We start from the raw sequence: 23,979 nt of genomic DNA, 5'->3' as shown, positions 1-23,979 counted from the left end.
CTGTGGTGCAACTTCGTCGGAGGAAAAACCCATACGCGAGCTAGGCTAGAGGGATGGCCGAGGGCGATGGTTGGGCGGTTACGGGGAGGACGGGGCGGCTAGGCTGCGCGGGAGCGCCGCCGGCCGTGGGTGGTGGTCGCAGATGGTTCGGACGGCAGCCCATGCGGCAGCTCGGGAAGAAGAAGGCCAGCTGAAGGAAGAAGAAAGGCAGATGCCGTTGGATATTCATCAGACGTTCGAAAATGATTGACTGACCCAAATTTAAAAGTCTAGTCACGGCCATTCTTTTTGTTTGGGCGATTTCCTGTAATACTGGTGTTGATTAATATAGACTATAGAGCCGCGACTCATTTGAAAAAAGAAAGAACAATATTATACTTTCTACAGCCTCTCTCTCTCTCTCTATCAAAACAAGTTAAGCAAACATGAATGGGTTGATGCCGCATTAGAGAGATGTACTTAAAAGCCTAACCCTAGCCTGCAATGTGATGACTCAGCCGCCATGTGTGCTGCTTTACGTAGTGCGATGTCGTCGTTATTCTTGGGATCCTCCTCCTGAAGCTCCTCCTTGACGCCGATGTCCGCGTTCCCGTCCACCGCCTGCAGCTCCGGCCTGACGTCCAACACATCGACGAACGACGCCACCTTCATCTCGTACTCCTTCTGTCCGATCTGGTAGTGCTCGTCGAGGCTGGACGAGATCATCGGCTCCAGTTGATCCACCTTGTGATGATCATCAACCTCGCAGCTGGAGTCGTAATCGAAATGCTGCATGACGTCGACGTTAATGTCGACGCCGCTGCCACTGGGCTTTCTCCCGGCCTCATCGCTGCCGGCACCGGTTGCCTCGTAGTAGAAATAGTCGTACAGCTGCTGTTGCTGCTGCTGCTGTCCGCCGTGATACTGCGGTTGCCGGCTGTCGTCGTGATCGGCGCCGTTCTGTATCACGGGGTCGGCGCCTTCTTGGCCGACGTAGAGCGCCTGATGATGATCTTGGTCGGCGTGGAGGAGCAGCTGCTCCTGCTGGTGGTTCGAGGAGGTGACCTCCAGGTCAGCGCACGGGCCGTCCATGACGTCCCCGCCGGCCACGCCGGACGCGGCGGCCTGGCGGCACATGTCGAGGTGCTGTTGCAGGGCGGCGAGCTCGGCCGAGAGGAGCTCGCTGGTGTGCTCGAGGTCGATGATCATGCGGCAGCAGCCGCCGACGGGGTCCATGGCGCGCATCTCCGCCTGGTAGATGAGCGTCTGCATGGCCGAGTCGCACAGCTCCGGCTTGAGCCGGCGCAGCGTCTTGAGGATGTTGCTGACGCCGAAGAGGCGGTGCGCGTTGAGGAACCGGCGCTGCTGGTCGGCGGGGAAGTAGGGCGCGAGGGGGCAGTCGGGGTTGCACTTGCGCCGCTGGTACTTGCACGCCGCGCAGGCCTGGTTGGTCGTGCCACCCCCACCCCCACCCCCACCGCCGGAGCCGGAGCCGCCGCTGCCGCTGCGAGGGGAGACGCTGCTGGAGTGGTGCGACTTGGTGTTATTGTTGGTGTTGGTGGTGATGGTGGAGGAGGCGTTGTTGGTGATGGTAATATGGAGGTGGGAGGAGGAGGCGGCGGAGGAGGAGGTCATTGCTAGCTGCGCCTGCCTGCGCGCGCGCCCGGCGGCAATGGCGACGGAGCTGCCTAGCGAGGACGGGGGCGTCGGTGGAGGGTTACGTTGGGCCTGGCGCTGTCGTAGGAATAGGGGAGGCCGCAGGAGCTGGCAATATATGCCATTATTAGTTACCAGTTTGCTGGGCGATGCATGCCTATTAAAAGGGATCCATCCATCGATCCACTCGATCGTGTGTTGTGGCAGCAGGAGATCGATCGACAGTGGAAGAAAGGGTCGCGGCTTCGGCTCCGAGCGTTGCGGGGTGTTCAGAGTTTGTTGGGTATTAGCGGATGGATTCCAGTAGCCACTTTTCAGTCAGTCAATATCAGCTGGATCGATCTGGTAGTAGCAATTTGTGGTCTGAAATTCGCAGCTGCATGCATGGAGCTTGACGTACGGGTCTCTTAGATTTGGAAGTGAGCCCTCCAAATCCTAGTTGAGAAGTGAGAAAAGAAATAATATTGATGTGCATGCACTCTCTACTGGAGTAGTACTCGAGTACGTGTCAAATTCTCGGATTCAGATAAAGAGAAGGAGAAAACGAGTGCAAGGTGCAAGGCAGACGCTAGAAGAAAAGACAAGTGTGGTTCACCAAGGCTCGTGTGCTAGCGGATGGATTCCAGCAGTTCGCCACTTTTCAGTCAGTCAACATCGATCACGGGATGGATCTGGTAGCAATTTGTGGTCTGAAATTCGCAGCTACATGGAGCTTGACATCCTAGATTTGGATTTGAAAGTGAGCCATCGTGAGTGGGTTGACGTGCACGGCACCATGGAATAATGGCATGGACGCATCCATGCACATGCCACCGACGTGCCGTTGCTGCTGATAGCACGTACGCACGCATGGCATGGCATGGTCACTCGCGCGAAAAGGAGTGAGCGACCGTGACCGGTCGAGCACCAACGCTCGGTCAGGTTAGCCATCGATCGAGCAGCTGACCATCGCGTGCGCATGATCACCGGTTGGTATCTTCAAATTAACGGCCGATTGATCCATTTAAACTGTACCGTGGAGTAGATGCATCATGCTTGCAGGTGGTCCGGACGCCCGTTTTCACCCCAAAAAAGTTATCGGTCCGCATGTCGGTCCGAACACGTTTTCTCCCGCAAACCGGTGAAAAAATATGGGGACTTTGCGGGGTTTCGGACCGCTGTCACGCTCGCTTCTTACCACCTTGACCCATCCAAACCCCCCACCATGCGCCCCGCGCGCTTTTCTTTCGATGCAGGTGGCGCTTACCACGCCACATTCATGCAGCCCTAGAGCACGCAGTGCCTGTCATTGATGCCGCGCGATGCGAGTGGAGGGAGGGTGGCGCTGACCGACGCATCCTCTCGACACTCACCACTTCAATGAGGACGCGGCTTTCCGAGGAACCAACTCCGACCGTTGCACCGCATTGAAGTGAGCTGACCGTCCGCTCGTCTTGCGTAGTAGTGGCTATATAAGCCGTGCTCCGGGGTTGCACATCCGCATCTCATTCTCTTCGAACGTCTCCTCCTCTCCGAAGTCGTGGTGGTCCGCACCGGCAGGCAGTGGCGGTGGTAGTTCTTCCTCATGTGGATCTTGGTGCCGGTGCCCGCACTCTCCGGGCCCCACGACGTCCACGGCGGTCAGCTTCGGTGACGACAAGGACCAGCAGTCGCAGTGGCAGCCCCTCCTTGCTGAGGCGGCTCTGACGAACGAAGAATTCGTTCGTCAGATAAAGATAGTGATAGAACGTTCACCCCATCAGATGGGTCCGGCACCACCGTCGCCAGCACAGCCAAGGAGGAGCCACCGTCCTCGCGGCGCTACCACATCAAGGCAGAGGACATGTCCCCACCCCGGCGGCTCAAGGAGGAGCCCGCCTCCCAACCCCACACCCCCACCCCGCCCCGCGCAACCGCGTCATCCAGATTCGACGCCACGTGAAGGACGAGCCCGCATCACCACCGACGCATAGCCGGTATGCGCGCATTAGCGCGCCCGCCCCGCTGCTCCGTCGCCAAGCCATCGAGGAGCTGTCGTCGGCCATAAGGAAGGTGTGCGGCAACATCCTCCATTACCTCAAAGACCACGGTGTCAGTGGTCCCTCGCGGTCGAGGGACGATGTCTCCGAGGAGGAGCGGGCGGCGCGTCAGCCGGAGCGGTACGACCGGTGCAACGCCGCCCGCAGCTCCTTGTTTGCAAAGACCGACGAGGCACCGGAATGGGTCTGCAACAACGCGGATGTCGCCGCTGCATGGGCCCTTGACCATTCCGTCACCACCAATGAACAGGACGCCAGACACTGCTGATGATGCCATGGACCTAGGGTAGGGTCATAGGCCTGACCCATATGCCCTACCCAAGGTCACTACCCTATAAGCAAAGACACCCGAAGAACAACAGAGGGTATCAATCGAGGTAGTCGAGTGCAATCCACTCGGCCAATCATCTCACTCGGATACCTCACACTCCTACAATCACTCGACTGTACAGAAGACCACTCGACCAAAGAAGGCTAGGAGCCACTAAGCACAGCAACGGTCAGGCGTTCACTCTGTAGTCTTTAAGGTCATTGAATACACTTTATAGCTGGCACTACCAGTAACGCCCCATCTTAATGTACATCGAACTCCTTGAAACGGGGGATGGCTGGGGTCCTGGCGCACTCTATATAAGCCACCCCCCTCCTCTGGCACAAGGGTTCGCACCCCCTGTAACACACACTATAATCCAGTCGACCGCCTCAGGTCACCGAGACGTAGGGCTTTTACCTCCTCTGAGAGGGGCCTGAACTCGTAAACACTTGTGTACAATCTAACCGTAGCTAGGACCTTGCCTCCTCATACGTACCCCCTATTCTTACTGTCAGTCTTAGTACCACAATAGTTGGCGCCCACCATGGGGTAAAGCGTCTTAGCGACTTCCGGCGAGGTTGCATTTTCTTCAATTTTCATCAACATGGTTTCCGGTGGCAGTTTGGTCGTGGGCCGTGAGTTCCGACTTGGCGCGCTCACTTTCATCGCCGACGACTCCGCCTGGCTCCAGGAGGCTCCCCTCGACGTCGAGGCTCTACCGATCCGGGGTTCGTGGCACTTCCGCGTGAGTGTCCGCGGCGTCCTCCTTCCGCAGCCGTCGACGCCGTACCAGTCGGTCCCCGCATCATCTTCTCACTCTTCTGGACGCCTCCGCAAGCGGTCTGGTCGATTGCGGCTCGAGCGATGGTCGAAGCACGCAGTGGCTCGGCAGGCGTTCACCCCCCAAGTCGTGGCAATCGAGCCCGATGTACCTCGCTGCGGTCCAGTCGACCGGCCTCGTAGACACACTTTCCGAGAGCGGGAGTTGTGACCCTGCGGCAGAAGTCCTTATGGTCAACACCCATCGCAGCCCGCCTGGTTTCCGCCGCAACGGCGACGACGGCGGTGGCGATGGTTCGTCATTCGACCACGAGGAATATCGGCCCCAACCTCTCAACTCGTAGCAGAGGGAGGAGCTGCAGCGCCGCAACATGGAGGCTCCCCAGACCCCCATCATAGAAGAGACCGCCGAGGCTCGGGCCATGGAGACAGTGCGCCTGGGCATGCTGGACGAGCGCACTTGTTTGGAGAATCTCCAACATTCTCTCGACGAGCGTGCTCGTCGACTGGTTACCGACTCCAATCGACGTCCACGACTGTTGTTTCCACCAGAAACTCAGGTATTCCGCACACCGATCCAGAATCTTGCAGCTGCTAGACGTATCGCAGAGTCCATTCAACCGTCCCGTTCAGAGGCTGGGAGGGGCTGGAACAGATCAGGGCACTACTCTGAGCAGCGGGATACCAGAACTCTGCTGTGTCCCAGTCGTGGAACATAATTTACAGTAGATCAGTCAGGGTGGACACCGTTCCGTCGGCACACAGTCCTGGGTCACCGTTGTGGCGTGAAGATCACAATCGCCGATGAGACCGGCACCTGGGAAGAGCTCATGAGGAGTATGATCGTGAATATGCTCACGACAATCGCCATCGAGTGCCTTCGCCCCTTTCCAGGGGTGGGTCGTACACGCCTCGGTGGTATGATTATAGGCGTCCGTACGGTAACGACCGCAGAGTTCCAGTCGACCCAAGAGAGCCTGGGTTCGATGCAAGGTCAGTCCTTGTCCAGGGTTTGGTCGACCGGAACAGAGCATATATAGAGGGGCTAGATAGAGATAGGCCCAGTGGAAGCAAGGTCCACGTGTCTGGTCCCAAGTGTTTCAGAAGAGCCATCAGGGCAGCTGAGATTCCTCACAACTTCAGATTGGCGACTGGTGTTAGTAAGTTCACAGGAGAATCAAAGCCCGACACTTGACTTGAAGATTACCGAGTGGTTGTGCACATTGGAGGCGGCAGCGACGAGGTGACTATGAAGCACCTCCCTCTGATGCTTGAAGGTTTTGCAAGGGCCTGGCTGAATCAGCTGGCCCCTGGGAGCATTTTGAGTTGGGATGAGTTGGCCCGAGTGTTTACCAGAACATTTGAGGGCACATGCAAGAGACCTGCTGGTTTGCCAGAATTGCAGCATTGCGTGCAGAAACCGAATGAAACCTTGAGAGATTATATTTAGAGATGGATCATTCAGCACCACACTGTGCAAAATGTGTCAGATCACCAAGCAGTCCGTGCCTTTAAAGAAGGCGTTTGTTACACAGAGCTCAATCTAAAATTCGGTCGGACCGGAGATATGTCCCTGACTCGGATGATGGAGATTGCTACAACATATGCTAACGGCGAAGAACAAGACTGAGTCCGGAGAGGCAAACACAAGTCAGTCGCCCAGGACACCGGAGGAGGAAATTCCAGTCGGAAGCAGAAACGAAAGGCTGAGGCCGTCGGACCTGCCGAGGCAGCAGTGTTGAATCAAGGGAAGTTCAAAGGGAAGCCCAAGGGGCCCCAGAATCCTAATAAGGTGAAGGATCAAGACGGAAATGATGTCCTTGACCTACCGTGTCATATACACACTAAGAAAGATGAAGAGGGGAATCTGATCCTCCCCAAGCATACCACTCGACAGTGACGACTCCTGATTCAGAGTTTCCAGAAGAAAGGCCAGCCTAGTGAGAAGGATAATGATTTTGATAAGGAGGAAGACAAGGAAGAGGAGGACGATGGATATCCCCATGTTAATGCCACCTTGGTGATTTTTGCTGATGTCGAGAGCAGAAGTCGACTGAAAGTCATTAACAAAGAGGTAAACATGGTTGCTCGGGCAACACCAAAGTATTTGAAGTGGTCGAAAACCCCTACCACATTCAACCAGTCCGATCACCCGCCACGAGTTGCTACCCCTGGGTGGCAGGCGCTGGTGGTCAACCCAGTCGTCGGGGCACTCAACTGACCAGAGTTCTGATGGATGGTGGCAGTGGCCTCAATATCCTGTATGCTGAGGCTCTCAAAGGAATGGGCATTCTGATGTCCAAACTCAGTGAGAGCAATATGAGGTTCCACAGAGTCATCCCAGGAAAGAAAGCCGATTCACTCGGCCAGATCGCTCTTGATGTGGTTTTTGGCGATGAGAAGAATTTCTGCAAGGAAAAGTTGACGTTTGAGGTTGTGAATTTCCAGAGTGCTTATCATGCCATTTTGGGCAGACCTGCCTATGCTAGCTTCATGGCTCGACCGTGTTATCTGTACCTTAAGTTGAAGATGCCTGGCCCCAAAGGCGTGATAACGGTCTCCGGTAACCGAAAAAGAGCAGAGGATTGTCTTCAGGACGGTGTAAAGATAACAGATGATCAGATGGTAGCTGTGGAGTTTCAAGAGTATCAGAAGACTGCAGATCCGAGTGATTTGCTGCGTGCTAAGAGATCTTCCTCGAGTCCGCATTTCAGTTGGCCGAAGAGACCAAACCAGTTCACATTCATCCGACCGACCCCAATGCTGCTCCGACCCATATCTCAACGACACTCGACAGCAAATAGGAAGAAGCGCTCATCCAGTTCCTCCGTGAGAACTGGGACATCTTTGCATGGAAGCCATCTGACATGCCAGGTGTACCCAGGGGACTGGCTGAGCACCGTTTGCAAGTCGACCCAAAGGCAAAATCTATTAAGGAGCATCTTCGTCGGTCCGCCACGGAGAAGAGAAATGCAATTGGCGAGGAGGTGGCTCAGTTTCTGGCCGCTGAGTTCATCCGCGAGATATAGCACTCCGAATGGCTCGCCAACATTGTTATGGTGCCCAATAAACACAAATCGCTTCGAATGTGTATTGACTTCAAGCACATCAATCGGGTCTGCCCAAAAGATCATTTTTCTCTGCCCCGCATCAACCAGATAGTTGACTCAACTGTGGGATGTGAGCGTCTGTCCTTTTTTGACGCTTATTTCAGGTACCATCAGATCCGACTGTTTGGACCCGATGAGATCAAGACAACTTTCGTCACCCCGTTCGGGTGTTTTTGCTATGTTACTATGCCCTTTGGCCTCAAGAATATTGGTGCCACATTCATCCGCATGATTCAGAAGTGCTTGCTCACTCAAATCAGTTGGAATGTGGAAGCATACATGGATGACATAGTGGCTAAGTCACGCAAAGGTTCTGACCTGCTGGCTGACCTCGCTGAGACGTTTGCCAATTTAAGAAGGTATGGTATCAAGCTCAATCCATCAAAATGCATATTCGGAGTCCCTGGTGGAAAGTTACTCGGTTTCGGAACGAGGAATCAACGCGAATCTAGTGAAAAGGCACCGCCTCTTTACCGACTGATGAAGATGTCTGACAAGTTCGAGTGGAATGACAAAGCTGAAGCAACGTTTGAAGAGCTCAAAGCCCTGCTTTCCACCCATCCAATGCTCGCTGCTCCAGTCAGTAAGGAACCTTTACTGCTTTATATCATAGCCATAGGACAAGTTGTTAGCACAGTGCTCACGGTCGAGAGAGAAGAAGAAGGCAAAGCCTTCAAAGTTTAGCGCCCTGTGTATTACATTTCAGAGGTCTTGACCCCGTCCAAGCAGAGATACCCTCATTATCAGAAGCTTGTTTATGGGATTTACCTAACCATGAAGAAGGTTGCGCATTATTTCTCTGACCATTCAGTTTCATTCATCAGCGATGCTCCTTTGTCAGAAATTCTGAATAACTGAGATGCAACCGGTCGAGTGGCGAAATGGGCGATTGAACTTCTTCCATTAGATATCAAGTTTGAGGCAAAGAAGGCCATCAAGTCTCAAGCAATTGCAGATTTCCTCGCAGAGTGGACAGAACAACAACAGCCGACTCAAATTCAGTCGGAACATTGGACCATGTTCTTTGATGGATCCAAAATGTTGAACGGCTCTGGTGCAGGAGTGGTCTTAGTGTCCCCACCAGGAGACAAGCTCAATTATGTCCTCCAGATTCACTTTCATTCTTCAAACAATAAAGCTGAGTATGAGGCACTATTGTATGGGTTGCGCATGACCATTTCACTCGGTGTCCGACGCTTGATGGTTTATGGCGACTCAGACTTAGTGGTTAATCAGGTAATGAAGGAATGGGATGTCAGGAGTCCCGCAATGACCGGTTATTGCAATGCAATGAGAAAGCTAGAGAAGAAGTTTGAGGGGTTAGAGCTCCATCACATACCACGGATCAAGAATCAAGCTGCTGACGATCTGGAGAAGATAGGTTCCACTCGAAAGCCTGTCCCTAGCAATGTGTTCTCGGAGCATCTCCACACACCGTCAGTACAGGAGGATCCCTTCAGGGAAGAGCCCCCGCAACCAATAAGTTCAACCAATCCGACTGAGATTGAGATTCCAGTTGTGGTCGATTTGATCATGGAAGTCTTGATGATCACACCCGACTGGACAGTACCATACATTGCGTACATTCTCAGGAAGGAACTCCTGGAGGATGAGGATGAGGCTCGCCAGATACTCCGTCGATCCAAAGCCTTCACAGTGATAAAAGGACAGCTTTACAAAGAAAGTGTCACAGGAGTGGCTCAGTGTTGCATCACCCCAGAAGAAGGTCGAATGATCCTAAATGATATCCACTCGGGGACCTGTGGTCACCATGCGTCCTCTCGGACCATTGTGGCCAAAGCAGACCGAGCGGGATTCTACTGGCCTCGAGCAAACGAGATGGCAAAAGATATAGTCGACAAGTGCGCAGGCTGCCAGTTTTACTTCAACATGTCCCACAAACCTGCGTCTGCCTTGAAGACTATTCCACTCGTCTGGCTGCTTGCAGTCTGGGGATTGGATATGGTTGCCCCCTTCAAGACTGGTGCAAGTGGTTTCACCCATTTGCTTGTAGTAGTCGACAAGTTCACCAAGTCGATCAAAGCGAAGCCCATCAAGAACCTTGGCGTGGGCACTGCCGTCAGTTTCATCAAGGAGTTGTTGTTCAGATATGGAGTTCCTCACAACATTATCACAGATAACGGCTCCAACTTTGATTCTGATGAGTTCAAGGCGTTCTGCGTGACCCAGGGCATTCGGGTTACCTACGCGTCAGTCGCGCACCCACAGTCGAATGGACAAGCAGAAAGGGCGAATGGTTTGATCCTCCAAGGGTTGAAGCCCCGACTGATGCGCGACCTCAAGCACGCTGCTGGAGCCTGGGTAACAGAGTTACATCATCAAGCTTCAAGCACCGACCGACGCTGCTTACCCAGAAACATGCATGGATGGATGTCAGTGCCTAGCTCTAGCTGTAAGGTGTATGACACCCACGTGGTCTGCAGGCTCTAACCTCCGTATGGATTTATTAGTTCTCACTTCTCATCATGTTTTTACCAAATTTCGCCACATATTTGACTAGCAAAATATTAATGTATGTCATCAAAAGTTGTATTATTTAATTCGTACTTGAATGTAGTTTTCAATAATACTGTTTTTGCAATGCATAACTTAAATTTTATACTTTAAAATTACGATCAAAAATATGACCCAAAATACATTTGTAATCAAAGTCAGCTTCCTTGTGTTTTTCCTTTTTTTCCACATCTCATCACCCCTTCATTCATTTGAAATCAAAGTTACGGAAACAGAAAAAAATAGTAGGTGGTGCATCATCCATCCAAGAACTTTACATTGATGAATCCTAATACCTAAGAGAGACACCCCACCAATGTATTTACCTCAAGAGGCAAGCACGCCACATCCTATAACTATGGATAGTATAATACCCACATCGACATGCAACCATGCATGAAAAAAGACCCACCACCACATACAACCATGCATGAAAAAATATTAGTTATATCTAGTAAATAGTTTACAGCTATACATAATAAAATATACAGAGTCATATGCACTTTTAATTTTTGGTTGGCTTTATCAATACCCTGATATTTACCACATAATCAAATCACATTAAAATAGATTGCAACTGCCCGATGTGCGCATTTTTTTGCTTGCTTGACTTTGTGTTCGGCCTTCTTCTAGCGGTTATCCGTCGGCATGGGTATAAGTGGTGGGGCATCCTATGGAGCGAGCAGTGGTGGATGCTCAGTGGAGGTGCGTCCGACTTGGCCACCAGGCTTTGCGTGCCAGGATACTGATGCCTCCCTCCCACATGATGGACTAGTAAAAAGGAGGGAAAACTTTGTTTTTGCCACTCTAACTTTTGCCAACTTTGCTTATGCCACTCTAGAATTTCATCTCTCACTTTTGCCACTCCTAGTTTTCGATAGTATATCACAAATGCCATTCTGTTACACATCCGTTAGTTGGCTGTTTATTCTATCTAGTTGACCAGGAGAAGACCTGCCAGTATTTGTAAAAATGACACAGGTTGCCCCTACTGACTTGTGGGGCCACTTTGTAAGAGACACAAACAGAGAATATACACACACGGGTCCAACCACACCACACACCCACCCGTTCCCTAAAAAAAGAATGACCTAGGCCGCATCCACCAGCCGCATCGACACCACACACGGGCCGCATCCAGCAGCCGCGCCCGCATCCATGCCGCGGCGTCCTCCTGCCCGTCGCCGCCACCGCGGCCACACTCCGCCGCCCGCCGCCGCCGCATCCACGTCCCCTCCGGCCTCCCTTCCTCCGGCCTCACTGATGGATCACGACTCTCAGGTCCCCCCATCACAGCACCCTGCTCCAACCTCGCCGATCCATGGAGCACCTCCGCCCTCCCCTCTGCGGTGCCCATCTCCGGCCTCCCTCCCCGATGCGGTCCACAGCAGCGGGTTTGGTTCCTCTGCTCCAGCCTCCCTCCCCGAAGTGGTCGGCAGTAGCGGGTTTGGTTCCTCTGCTCTGGCCTCCCTCCCCTACGCGGTCCGCACTAGCGTTGGCCCATCCTCTACACCGGCCTCCCTCCTTGACGCTGTCCGCACCAGCGACCCCCCTTCCTCTACCTTGAACAGCTCACACAGGATGGAGGGAGCCGTGCCGTCGGCCATGCCGGCAGGGGCGGCACAGAAGACCTCGAACCTGTTGGTTCCTCTTCCTGATGGACAAGTTTTCAACTCCTCACATTGATGTGTAGCATCTGATCTGCTAGAAATAAACATCTTTTTATGCTAGAAATAGAATTCCTTGTATGCTCTGGTCCGCAAATGCTGATTGCATAGTGTTCTTCATGTCTGTAAATAACCTATGTTCTGGCAGCATTTAAGTAAATCACTAGATTAGTAGATCATTTAAGTAAATCACCTATGTTCACATAACAAAAGCACTAGATCAGCACTAATGTTCCTCACTTCATTTTTGTTGCTGCCCTTCTGTAAATCAATGCCCTTGTGAATTGTTGCTTTTCAATGTGCTTGCATTCACTGATGTCAAATTTCTGTCAATGTAGGTCAAACATGCCACCTTATAAGCTGATTGTGACATATGGGGCACGTTCTTACAAGAATTACAAGGGCGAGCAGTGCACTTTCTCTTCTTGGAGCTAGGACATTCATGTAGAGAGGCTGACTAGTTACGATCAACTTGTGGGGCTCATGCAGAGTAAATATCCATGAGGAAAAGATTAGGGAGTTGTGTTCTCAAAGTGGAATACTTGCAACCAATATTTTGCGCTAATTCGCAATGATGAAGATGTGGTGAGCATGTATGATGAGAATCAGGAAGAAAAGGTTATTAAAATACTTGTCCAGTTTTGCAAGAATGGTGAGGAGGATGAGCTTGCTATTAGTTTGCTTCAACCAATCCAACCTCCAGCAAAGGACATGCCCAAGGTCATACTAGAAGAGTTAACTCAAAATTCTCAGTATGGTATGAGATACCCGAGGAGAACTTGGCAGGGCAACAGAGATCTGAAGAGGGCTATCAAGGAGATGACCATGTAGGAATAGACAAGGAGGAGCAGTACCTTGATGGCGGTGAGCAGCAAAATGGAGGCAAGCAAGCCAAATATGCTGACCATAAGGCAACCGAGGATGTTCCCCAAGATGTTGATGAAGATAGTGGTGAGCAGGAAGAGGATAGTGATGATGAGGAAGCTGATAGTGATGAAGGGGCTGTTAGTGATGAAGATAGTGACGGGGGCATAGTGCATGATATTCCAGCAATAAGTTATGACAAGAATAATCCACCTATGACAAAAGGGACATAATTTCCCTCAATTGAAGAGTTCACAGTTGCACTTGCTACGCATGCCATAGTCAATGATTTTAGTTACAAAACTGATAAAAGTGATCAAAAGAGGGTGAGGGTTTCTTGTTCCTATGAACCACCGGAAGGAAAAAACCCATGCAAGTGGAGGGTGAATGGTTCGGTCTTATATGACAACAAAACAATTCAGGTGAAGAATGAACCCAAGATGCACACATGTCCTAGCACACAAAGAGATGGAAAAGTAAAGGTTGCTAAGAGAAAATGGATTGCGGCCAGGGTGACTGATTGGTTGAAGGGTGATCCAAGTATGACTAGCATCGCTTTGAAGAAAAGGTTGTTCGAGAAATACCATGTCGATATCGATTATCAGAGAGTGCTTGCAGGTAGACGCATAGCCTTGGACCAGATATTTGGGAAGTGGGAGGACAGCTTTGAGTGCTTGTATAGCTGGCAAGCTGAGGTGCTTAGGAAGTGCCCAACAAGTATTGTAGTGATAAATCACAAAGAGGTAGAAGGGCAGCAACAATTCACAAGGGCATTTGTGTGTTTTAGAGCTTGCATTGATGGATTTCTGTCAGGATGTAGGCCTTACTTAGGCGTTGATGCCACTGCCTTGAATGGGAAATGGAAAGGACAACTCGCAGTTGCTTGTGGTGTTGATGGACACAACTAGTTGTATCCTGTAGCTTATGCTGTGTTCGATTCAGAGACTAAAGAAAATTGGGATTGGTTCATGGAGAATCTCAAATCAGCTATTGGCATGCCGAATGGCTTAGTCATATGCACAGATGCGTGCAAAGGGTTGGAAACAATAGTGCATACAGTATTCCCAACTGCCGAACATAGGGAATGCTATAGACACATGATAATGAACTTCAGAAAGAAATATCATGGAAAGATTTTTGAAGAAAATCTATGGCTAGCAGGATACACCTATTCTCTTTCCAAGCATAATCACCATATGGACAAAATTATGGAAGCCAATCCAGAAGCTATCACATACCTTGATGAGTGGCATTCTAATTTGTGGAGCAGAAGCAAGTTCTCTACGGCATGCAAATGTGACTATGTGATGAACAACATAGCCGAGTCATTCAACTCCATGATTAAGAAATTGAATGGTTTCCCTGTTCTTGAATTATTGGATGCATTGAGAGAATGGCTAATGGTCAGATTTGAAATAAGAGATAAAATAGCGGCGAAATTTGTACGCAGACATCTACAAATTCTGCCAAGGATCGCCAACATGATGAACAATAAATTAAGGGGGATTGTGCTAGTTGGGATCTTTAGAAGTGATGAATGCAAAGCGGAGGTCACTATAAAGATCCATGGATATAATTGGAGGCATTGTGTAGATTTGGAGAAGTGGGCATGCTCTTGTAGGCGGTGGCAAGTAACCAGACAACCTTGCCTACATGCCATTGCATTCATCACAAGTATTAGAGGAGGTCGAGAGATAGATGACTATGTGCATGAGTACTACTCCGTGAAATCATTCTGCAATGCATATGCAAAAAATGTGCCCACCATGGCCGATAAGAACCAATGGCCAGTGGTCGATGTTGGGTTCAAATTGCACCCTCCTGTACTGAAAAAGGCTACTGGTAGACCTAGGACACAAAGGATAAAGTCAGCCTTTGAAAGCATATCAAAGAGAAGACACAAGTGCCCAGAATGCAAATAACTTGGGCATTTGTTGAAGACATGTCCAAAACTTCATCCCGAACGCAAGACAAGAAACAAGTACTTTCTAGCACATAATTGTACATTCGAAATTTAAATGCAAAGAAATGTATAGTCTAACTAAATTTCTCTATCTCAAATCTGCTAGGAAAAGAAAAAATGTTGAGCTAGTAGACATCTAAGACGCAGCAGCTATTTCCATAGATGCTGAGACTATGGGCACTACAAGGTTAATATTCTTTGTTTTGCTTCCAATAATCCATAATGGTCTAATTTTGTCTATTATAAATATGCATTTTGCTTACTCTAGTGCGTCTAATTTTGTTTCAAACAAGCCAATGCATAGAAGTCTATTTTTGCCTATTTAAATATGCATCTCAACACTTATTTGCATTCATTCTCAGTGCTGAAAATGGTTCTACAAACAAGAGAAGAGCTAGTAAAAGGGCAAAGTCTAGCCCAATTCTTGAAGCATCTAAGAAGACTTCTGCTACCCATGATAGCCTAGCAAAGAACACAAGAAGCAAATGTCCTCCATCAAAGAAGACAAGAAGCAAAAAATGTCCTTCGGCGAAGAGCACAAGCAAAAAGAAGTTGTGAACCTTGCTGTTTAGGATGATGCGCAACTACATTTATTTTGTGGAGCACTATGCATATGTGAACCTTGTTGTTTAGCTGATGATGTTGCTAGACTTGGTTGTACTATGTGTCAACTTGTGTGGAGATGCTTTTGGAGTGGTCCATATGCATGTGAACCAACTGTTTAGATTAGATGATGGATTTGATTTCTATGAAGTATTTTGTTGATATTTAGAATGCCTTAACCTCTTTACTATGTTGTTGGTCATGATGTTATTATTGCACTTCTCATCTAAATATCCTGTCATTATGTGTGATGGTTAAATTTCCAAAGAGGTCATGCCAAAATTTCCTCTTTACTATGCTACTAGTCATGATCTTATTAATGTGCATACTTCTCATCTAAATATTGTGCAACTATGTGTGATGGTTAGATTTTTAAATAGGTCATGCCAAAATTTTCTCTTTACGGTGGTGTTGGTCATGATCTGGAAATATTGTGCAATTATGTGTGATGGTTAGATTTTCAAATGTCAACCAAAATGTCCTCTTTAGTATGCTGCTAGTCATGGCGTTAATATAATGGCAAAAGCAATAGTTGAATAAGATAAGAGTGGCAAAAGCAAAACAAATTAATTGGGGGCAATATGGTCTTTTCTCTGCTCTGTTTGGTCAAAATGTCCATTGACCTAACAGAATGGCATTTGTTATATATTATCGAAAGCTAGGAGAGGCAAAAGTGAGAGATGAAATTCTAGAGTGGCATAAGCAAAGTTGGCAAAAGCTAGAGTGGCAAAAACAAAGTTTTCCCAAGGGTACCAGTCCCGGTTCCAGAGGGCCTTTAGACCCGGTTCTGGAACCAGGACAAAAGGGTCGGGCTTAAAGCCCAAAACCTTTAGTCCCGGTTCACTTATGAGCCGGGATAGAAGGGGCTCCATGTGCCTGCTGCGGGGCGCCCAGGCAGGAGGACCTTTAGTCCTGGTTGGTAACACCACCCGGGACCAAAAGGCTTCCACGCATCAGCAGCTCGCATGCACTGAGTTTTTTGTTTTTTAAGGGGGGGGGGGTTAGGGGTTTTGGGGGTTAATTTAGGCGTTTCATATTGTGTTAGCTAGCTAATAGAGAGAAGTGACCTCTCTTTCTCCGTGCTTGGTCGACGCTAGCTACTATACATACAAAGAGAACTCGACACACTAGCTAATAAGCAAATGAGGGAACCATTAATTACACAAGATCATCATGAACATATACAGAGAGAAGTGACCTCTCCTTCGAGAGATTGGTCGAACAACAAATTTTCGTCTATCGATCCGACGCTACTATATATATACAATATAACATCTCTTACAATCCCTAACATCTAAAATCTGTTTCAATTTGCAGATGGTATTCTCCCTTCTCATATATGACGTGGTCAAGAAAGAATCGGGCCAATTCCTCTTGAATTGCTCGTATGCGATCATGTGGTAGGAGTGCACCCCACATCTGCCATATCTAATTGAGGGTTAATATGTATACATACATATATATATATATATATATATATATATATATGTATGTATGAATGAATGAATGAAACGCAACACAAATGATGGTAATAAAATAAAATTGTGAATATTATTATTTACGTACTTCATATTGTTTTTTAGAGTAGCCCGGCTGAGAGGTCACATTGTAGATGAACTCGCAAATGTAGTATGCACATAAATTATTCTCGCCTTCCTGCCACAAACACTTTACGAGAAATAGAGTTCAATCAAACTGATAATCAAGCATGATAAATGGTATTGATGAAACTAGAATCAATGGGAGATGCGCAGAACTAGCTATTACTACTTACTTCCGGGTGTATAAATTGCAGCTCCCTCGGCAGTCTCGGAGCTATTCCGGTGAACTCTTTTCAAACCCTTCCAGACAAAGAAAATAATTACTTGATATTAGGAAATGAACAAAGTTGCCGATATGGTACGATAATAATCGATTGAACTTACTTCTGGAGCATTGCAGTCATGTCCGCATAGTCCTGGGGATCTTTTCGTCTCGAGTCTAAGACAGTTAATACTCCCCGTTCAAGCTTAATCTCTAGCAGAATAAAGTTGAAGATGCGCACGCATGCATAACTCATCAATTACATTACTATAATTAACCTCGAGTAAGCAAAACCGAATATGCACAAGACAGTAACACTCACTTGAAGTTGTAAGGAAAGAGTATTTTCCTTTTGTTTTGATTTCGAAGTACCAATTGTACCAAGTTGTCCTCAGTATCTTTGACTTTATTTTTAACCGACCATTCATTTATGGTATTTGGGTTAATGAACCCAATGTCATAGATTTGTGCTTTTTTGGATTCGACTATCTTCAATCTGCATAATATAGTGAGGATAATTATATATACATGCAATGAAAGAGCTGAGCTATAGAGACTTAATTACAGAAGTAATACTTACAGACAATAGCAAGTCATGAATTGTTTGTCGAGGCCGTCTTGATTGTATAACTAGAATAACTCCACAAATTGAACATGCATCACCTCATTTCCAACGAGGTCATGCTTCTCTTTAATTTCCAGCATCAAACTATCCTTCCCAGACTTGAAGGTATCCATGTACCATTCATGCAATCTCTGCATCATTGTTGTTAGAGGAGGATGATCAGGTTTGACGACAGGCTTCCCGTACTCGCATCTGAAGATATATACCTTTAACATTTCAAACTATACATTTTCGTGCAGGTAATCAGCAGGATTGGTACCGGGCACTAGCCCCGGATGATTAGCGCGATATCGCTAGACACCCTGAGTGGGGGGCATGATTGCTTCGCCTGTTCGCCGAGCTGGGGAATTCTTTTCCCACTTCTTTGTTGTGCTTATCTTGCATCACTGGAAGTACTTCTCGGCTAGCGCGCATTTTTATATGTCTGTTTAATACAACAAACATAGTCAGAATCCGACGGAGGCCGGTGGTGGTCGCTTCAGGTCATCTGGAGTGCGCTTAACTTTCACCGGATCTACCGTTTACTTTGGAGGTGGAGGTTTCCATGCAAAATGGGCATGCACTTTGGCTTCCACGATGTCATCAGTTTCCTTGTCAGTCCTATTATATGGTAACATTTCCGGAGCCTTGAGACATGGACCGTATTTGAATTTCTTCCCGCCTCTGCTTGTACTGCTAGCCGCCAGAGCAACGGCATCTCTCTTGCACTTTTGCTGACATGGCGGAGTCCGCTGACATGCCGGAGGAGGCGGAGTGCTCCCACGTGCCGGAGGAGGCGGAGGAGGAGGTGGAGTGCCCTGATCACTCACTAGAGGAGGAGGCGGAGTGCCCTGACTTGCCGGAGGAGGAGGAGGCGTAGGAGGAGGTGGAGTACCCTGACTCGGCAGAGGAGGAGGAGGAGGAGGCGGACAGTTTGGAAGCTTGATGTACTCCTTCCACCATAGACAGATAGTCCTTAAAGCAGCTCCCAGATGAATGTCCCCTTCACCTATAGGGAAGTCAAGCTCTAGCTCCTCAAATCCCTCCATTATTTCATCCACCATCACAACAGCATAGCCATGTGGAATCAGATGGCAATGAAAGGTTCCCTCTGATTGAGTAGGTATAATAGAGCCGACCATGCCTTCAAAAAGTCAGGTTCTGGAATTTCATCATTAGCTCGTAATTTTGGGCCTCCATGATACTATCCACAGGGTAGCGAGGAGCCGTGAAATCAGGCTGAACGAGCTCCATGGAACCCACGCTGCTTCTCCGATGAGATGGTGGGGTAGCTTCTGGGGTAGCGTCGAAGCAAGGATCTTCGTGGCGCTGAGATGGTTGGCCGGTAGCTCGCTGGCTCTAAAGTTCCTCTAGTGCTACTATTCTTGCATTGAGATTCTCCATTTCGCTTGCTTCCACTTTCCTCTTTCTCTCTCGGCTTCTGTAACCACCTCTGTAGGGAAACCCATGCACCCACGAAACGGAGCCTGGTGTGCCTCGTGTTCGTCCAAGGTGCTCAGGATTCCCGATGGCCTCTGTCAGCTCATCCTTCTCTCTATCGAGAATGAACGTCCCTTCCAGTGCTGCCCTTATATATTTCTGAAGCTTCTTGATGGGTATTGCAAGTTGCTCGTCCGTCGAATGACACTCCCCTCTTTCTAGGTCCAATGTCCCCCCCCCCAACCCCGAAGAACCAAGTCCTTGAAGGATCTGGCCAGTTCAATGTCACTGGTTGGACCCCTTTAGCAAGAAGGTCTTGGTCAGCTTTGTCCCACAACGTCCGGGCTTTGTAGTAGCCACCTGTCCCCGTGTGATGTTGATACTTCTTCTTTGCAGCATTTTTCTTGTTTGTCACTAACCTTTTCGGACCCTTCTCCGATTTCTTGTAGGCCACAAATGCGGGCCAGTGATCTATTATCTTCTCATATCGACGGGTGAATTATGGAGTCTTCCCTTTATCGACAAACTTTGTCTTCAACTCTTTCTTCCTGTTCCTGAATAGACCTGCCATCTTCTTAAGAGCAAACGCCTTGACCTTTGTCTCTATAATTGGGTTATTCAGATCCTCCTCTGGTGGGAGGCTGAAATTTGTCATCAGTGAGGTCCAAAGATAACCTTTAAGTCTATCCTGGACATAAGAAACTTCAGGGTCATCCTTACTCTTATTCCAGTGCTAGATGCTAATCGGGCCGCTGTCCCGAACAGTATCTCCCTCCCCCGTTCAGTCACCGGAGGCGTCATCATGATCTCCTTCCTCCACCATTCGGTCACCGGTTCCGTCATCATCTCCTTCCTCCTCCATTGTTGGATTATCAGAGCCATCATCCGCTCCTTCCTAACCATAGGTGTCGTTGAGAAACGACAAGGGATCACCTCCGTCGTAGATTATATCCCCCAATAAATAGTGTTCCAAGTCTCTGTCCATGGTTTCTGTAAATATTACAACATGACAATATATACAAACATGAGAGATGGATATATTAATGGAAAACATAGGCCTATAGCTAATCACAACTAGGAATCATATGCATATATGAGGAATGGATTAGTTGCGGACCACCTCTCTCATGCATGTCCGATGCCCCCCCCCCCATGTCGAAGTTATCGGGCCGGGGTTATACTTTCATGTGGGGACACTTTGCAAAAAACAATCGCTATGTAGGGACGGGGTAGATCAACAATGCTCTTTCTTCTAGGGTTTGGTTGGCCTCGAGACTTGGTAAATTTGGGTGACCTCGACAATGCTTCTAGGGTTTAAGGTGGCCTCGACAATTCTTCTAGGGTTTGGGGTGGCCTCGACAATGCTTCTAGGGTTTGGGGTGACCTCGACAACGCTCTTTTAACTTGGTAAATTTGGGTGGCCTCAAAAACTCTTCTAGGGTTTGGGGTACGCTGGCCTCGACAATGCTTCTAGGGTTTGGGGTGGCCTCGATAACTCTGCTAGGGTTTGGGGTGGCATCAACAATGCTTTTTCAGTCCCGATTTGGGTGGACTCGAGAGTTGGTCGGGCGAGAGGGGGTTGGTCGACGTCCCCCCTCATGTCGAAGTTACCGGAGTTCTCTATATGAACAAAAAACAATCCACATGACATGTCCGACGAGCGGACCACCTCTCTCTCATGCATGTCCGACGTCCCCCCTCATGTCGAAGTTATCGGGGTGGGGGTAGATGGACAACGATGTCGCCCTTTCTTCTAGGGTTTGGGTGGTCCTCGAGAGTTGGTCGGGCGAGCATACCGCGAGTAAGTAACATTTTAACACATTTTTAATATATGAACATTTTAACTTAGTAACTTAGTAAATTTTAACTAATTTCTATGAACAAAAAAATATTCTATGAAGAAAAAAACATCATATGACCATTTTCTATATATATATATACATCCATCCTTCCATCCACATCCATGAATACATAGGAACAAAAAAACATCATATGATCATCTATGAACAAAAAAACATCATATGATCATCTATGAAAAAGAAACATCATATATGATCATCTATGAACAAAAAAATATCATACATATGAACAAAAAAATTATGAAAAAAACATCATATGATCATATACACATACATATCATCATATACACACATATACATATCATCTATGAACAAAAAATCATCATGCATATATATGAAATAAACCAGGAGCACAAGAGGGAGGAGGATAGGGAGGGCGCCGGCTGGACCTAACGGTGAGGAGGGGCGGCATTGTCGGGGCAGGGTGCAGGGTCGGCAGTGAGGACGGCGATGGCAACGATGGGGCGCAGGGGCGCAGGGCATCGATGAGCTCGGCGTTGTCGGGGCAACTCGTAGATGAAAACTAAAAATTTCTAAGTGTTTGCTTATATACACGTAGCATTGGTCCCTATTCGTGGCACCAACCGGGGCCAATGCCACCCTTTAGTCACGGTTGGTGCCACCAACCGGGACCAACGGTCAGTTTTCGTCAGCCCAAAGGGCGGGAAGCAGAGACCTTTGGACCTAGTTGGTGGCACTAACCAGGACTAAATGGGGGCAATGATTCCGGTTGGTGCCACCAACCGGGACCGAAGGCACCCGTTAGTCTTGGTTGGTGGCACCAACCGGGACCAAAGTCCTTGTGCTGTAACTGGCGCGGTGCGGTGGGATGTTTAGTCCCACCTCGCTAGCTAAGAGGGGCTTGGAGTGGTTTATAAGCGCCGCTGCGCCAACCACTTCGAGCTCCTCTCTACTGCAAGCCTACGAGCCTAAATGCATTCTCTGTGCCTGTGGGCCTACTGGGCCTACTATGGGCATGCATCCTGGCCCAACTAGCAGATTGGGTTTCTAGTCATATGCAGGCCGTGATGGCCCAGTAGGCCGCATATTTTTTATTTTTTTTCAGTATCTTTGTTTTGTTTTTTGCTTTATTTATTTTCTTTTGTTTCTACTTACAGCTAAATACTTAGAGTTTTTGAGTGATTTATTATGCTTTAGGTCACAAAAATTATAAACTTTCTGTTACTGCCATTAGTTTTCAAATTTGAATAGTTTAAATTTGATTTCTTTGAAATTTGTGTGAATCACTAGCTTGTGAATAACTTTACTTTAAAAATAGATTTTTGACTGATTATTTTTCCTGCTATTTAATGTTAGTGTGTTTTATCATTATATTCAATTTGGTAATTTTTAGGTTATTTTAAATGGGTGTTTTAATCAAAAACAAATTTTGTTATTTTAGTTTGCTATTAAAGTTTCTAACAAAAAACACTTCATGTAAATTATTTTTTCTATTAATATTTTGAACAAAAGAATATTTTAAATGATTCTTTTTAGTTCATTATTTTTTGCTATTAGAGTTTTATAAAAGTTTTGTAGCATACTTTTTGCTATTAGTTCATTCTTTGAGCTAAATGACCCTGAAATTGAAAAGCACTTCAAATGAAGTCTGAACAAGTTGAAAGTTGGCATGGTATCATCATTTCACCGACATAGCATGTGCTAAAAATTTGAGAGGGTTACGGCAAAAATTGGATGCACTTCGTGTACAAAATGGACAATCTCTTTCGAGGGTTTCGGACGAAAACTGATCTGTTACAAAGGGATTTCATTCTTTAAAACTTATTTGAACTCCAAACTTTCTGTGTGTTCAAAATGCACCACTCAAAGCCACATCATCAATTTTCAACCCTTTCTGACTTCATTTGGTATTTTTCATGCATTTACTGATTTTTTTGAGCTAAATGACCCTGAAATTAAAAACACTGCAAATGAAGCCTGAACAGGTTTAAAGTTGGCATTGTATCATCATTTCACCCACATAGCATGATTTGAGAGGGTTATGACAAAAACTGGATGCATTTCGTGTACAAAATGGACAATTTCTTTCGAAGTATCAGGGTTTCAAACGAAAACTCATCTGTTACAAAGGGATTTCATTTATTGAAATTATTTGAACTCCAAACTTTTTTGTGTTCAAAATGCATCATTCAAAGCCACATCATCAATTTCCAGCCCTTTCCGACTTCATTTGGTATTTTTCATGCATTTACTGATTTTTTTGAGCTAAATGACCCTGAAGTTGAAAAGCATTGCAACTGAAGTCTGAATAGGTTGAAAGGTGGCACAGTATCATAATTTCACCCACATAGCATGTGCTAAAAAGTTGAGAGGGTTACGACAAAAACAGGGTACACTTCGTGTACAAAGTGAACAATTTCTTTCGAAGTATCAAGGTTTCGGATGAAAACTCCTCTGTTACAAAGGGATTTCATTTCTTGAACTTATTTGAACTCCAGACTTTTAGTGTGGTGAAAATGCACCATTCGAAGCCACATCATCAATTTTTAACCCTTTCTGACTTCATTTGGTATTTTTCATGCATTTACCGATTTTTTGAGCTAAATGACCCTGAAATTGAAAGGCACTGCAAATGAAGCGAGAACAGGTTCAAAGGTGGCATGGTATCATCATTTCACCCACATAGCATGTGCTAAAAAGTTGAGAGAGTTGCGGAAAAAATTGGATGCACTTCGTGTAGAAAATGGACAATCTCTTTCGAAGTATCAGGGTTTCGGACGAAAACTCATCTGTTACAATAGGGCATTTCATTTCTTGACCTTATTTGAAATCCAGACCTTTTGTG

The 23,979-nt window shown here is 47.5% G+C and overlaps 1 protein-coding gene across 1 annotated transcript; it reads right to left on the bottom strand.

The window, feature by feature from the left end:
• Nucleotides 1–310: 310 nt before the first annotated feature.
• LOC119282467 lies at nucleotides 311–1,614 on the bottom strand. The gene has a single exon (XM_037562693.1). It carries the CDS (start codon nucleotides 1,612–1,614, stop codon nucleotides 460–462), a length of 1,155 nt encoding a protein of 384 aa, XP_037418590.1. The 3' UTR covers nucleotides 311–459.
• Nucleotides 1,615–23,979: the final 22,365 nt, after the last annotated feature.

Source organism: Triticum dicoccoides, chromosome 3B, assembly GCF_002162155.2.
Source record: "Triticum dicoccoides isolate Atlit2015 ecotype Zavitan chromosome 3B, WEW_v2.0, whole genome shotgun sequence".
Taxonomy (NCBI): Eukaryota; Viridiplantae; Streptophyta; class Magnoliopsida; order Poales; family Poaceae; genus Triticum; species Triticum dicoccoides.
The sequence above is the reverse complement of the archived record's forward strand: the minus strand, read 5'-3'. Positions and strand labels throughout refer to the sequence as shown.

Excerpts from the sequence above, each read along its gene's own strand:
- LOC119282467 (XM_037562693.1), bottom strand. The coding sequence starts at position 1,614 with ATGACCTCCTCCTCCGCCGCCTCCTCCTCCCACCTCCATATTACCATC.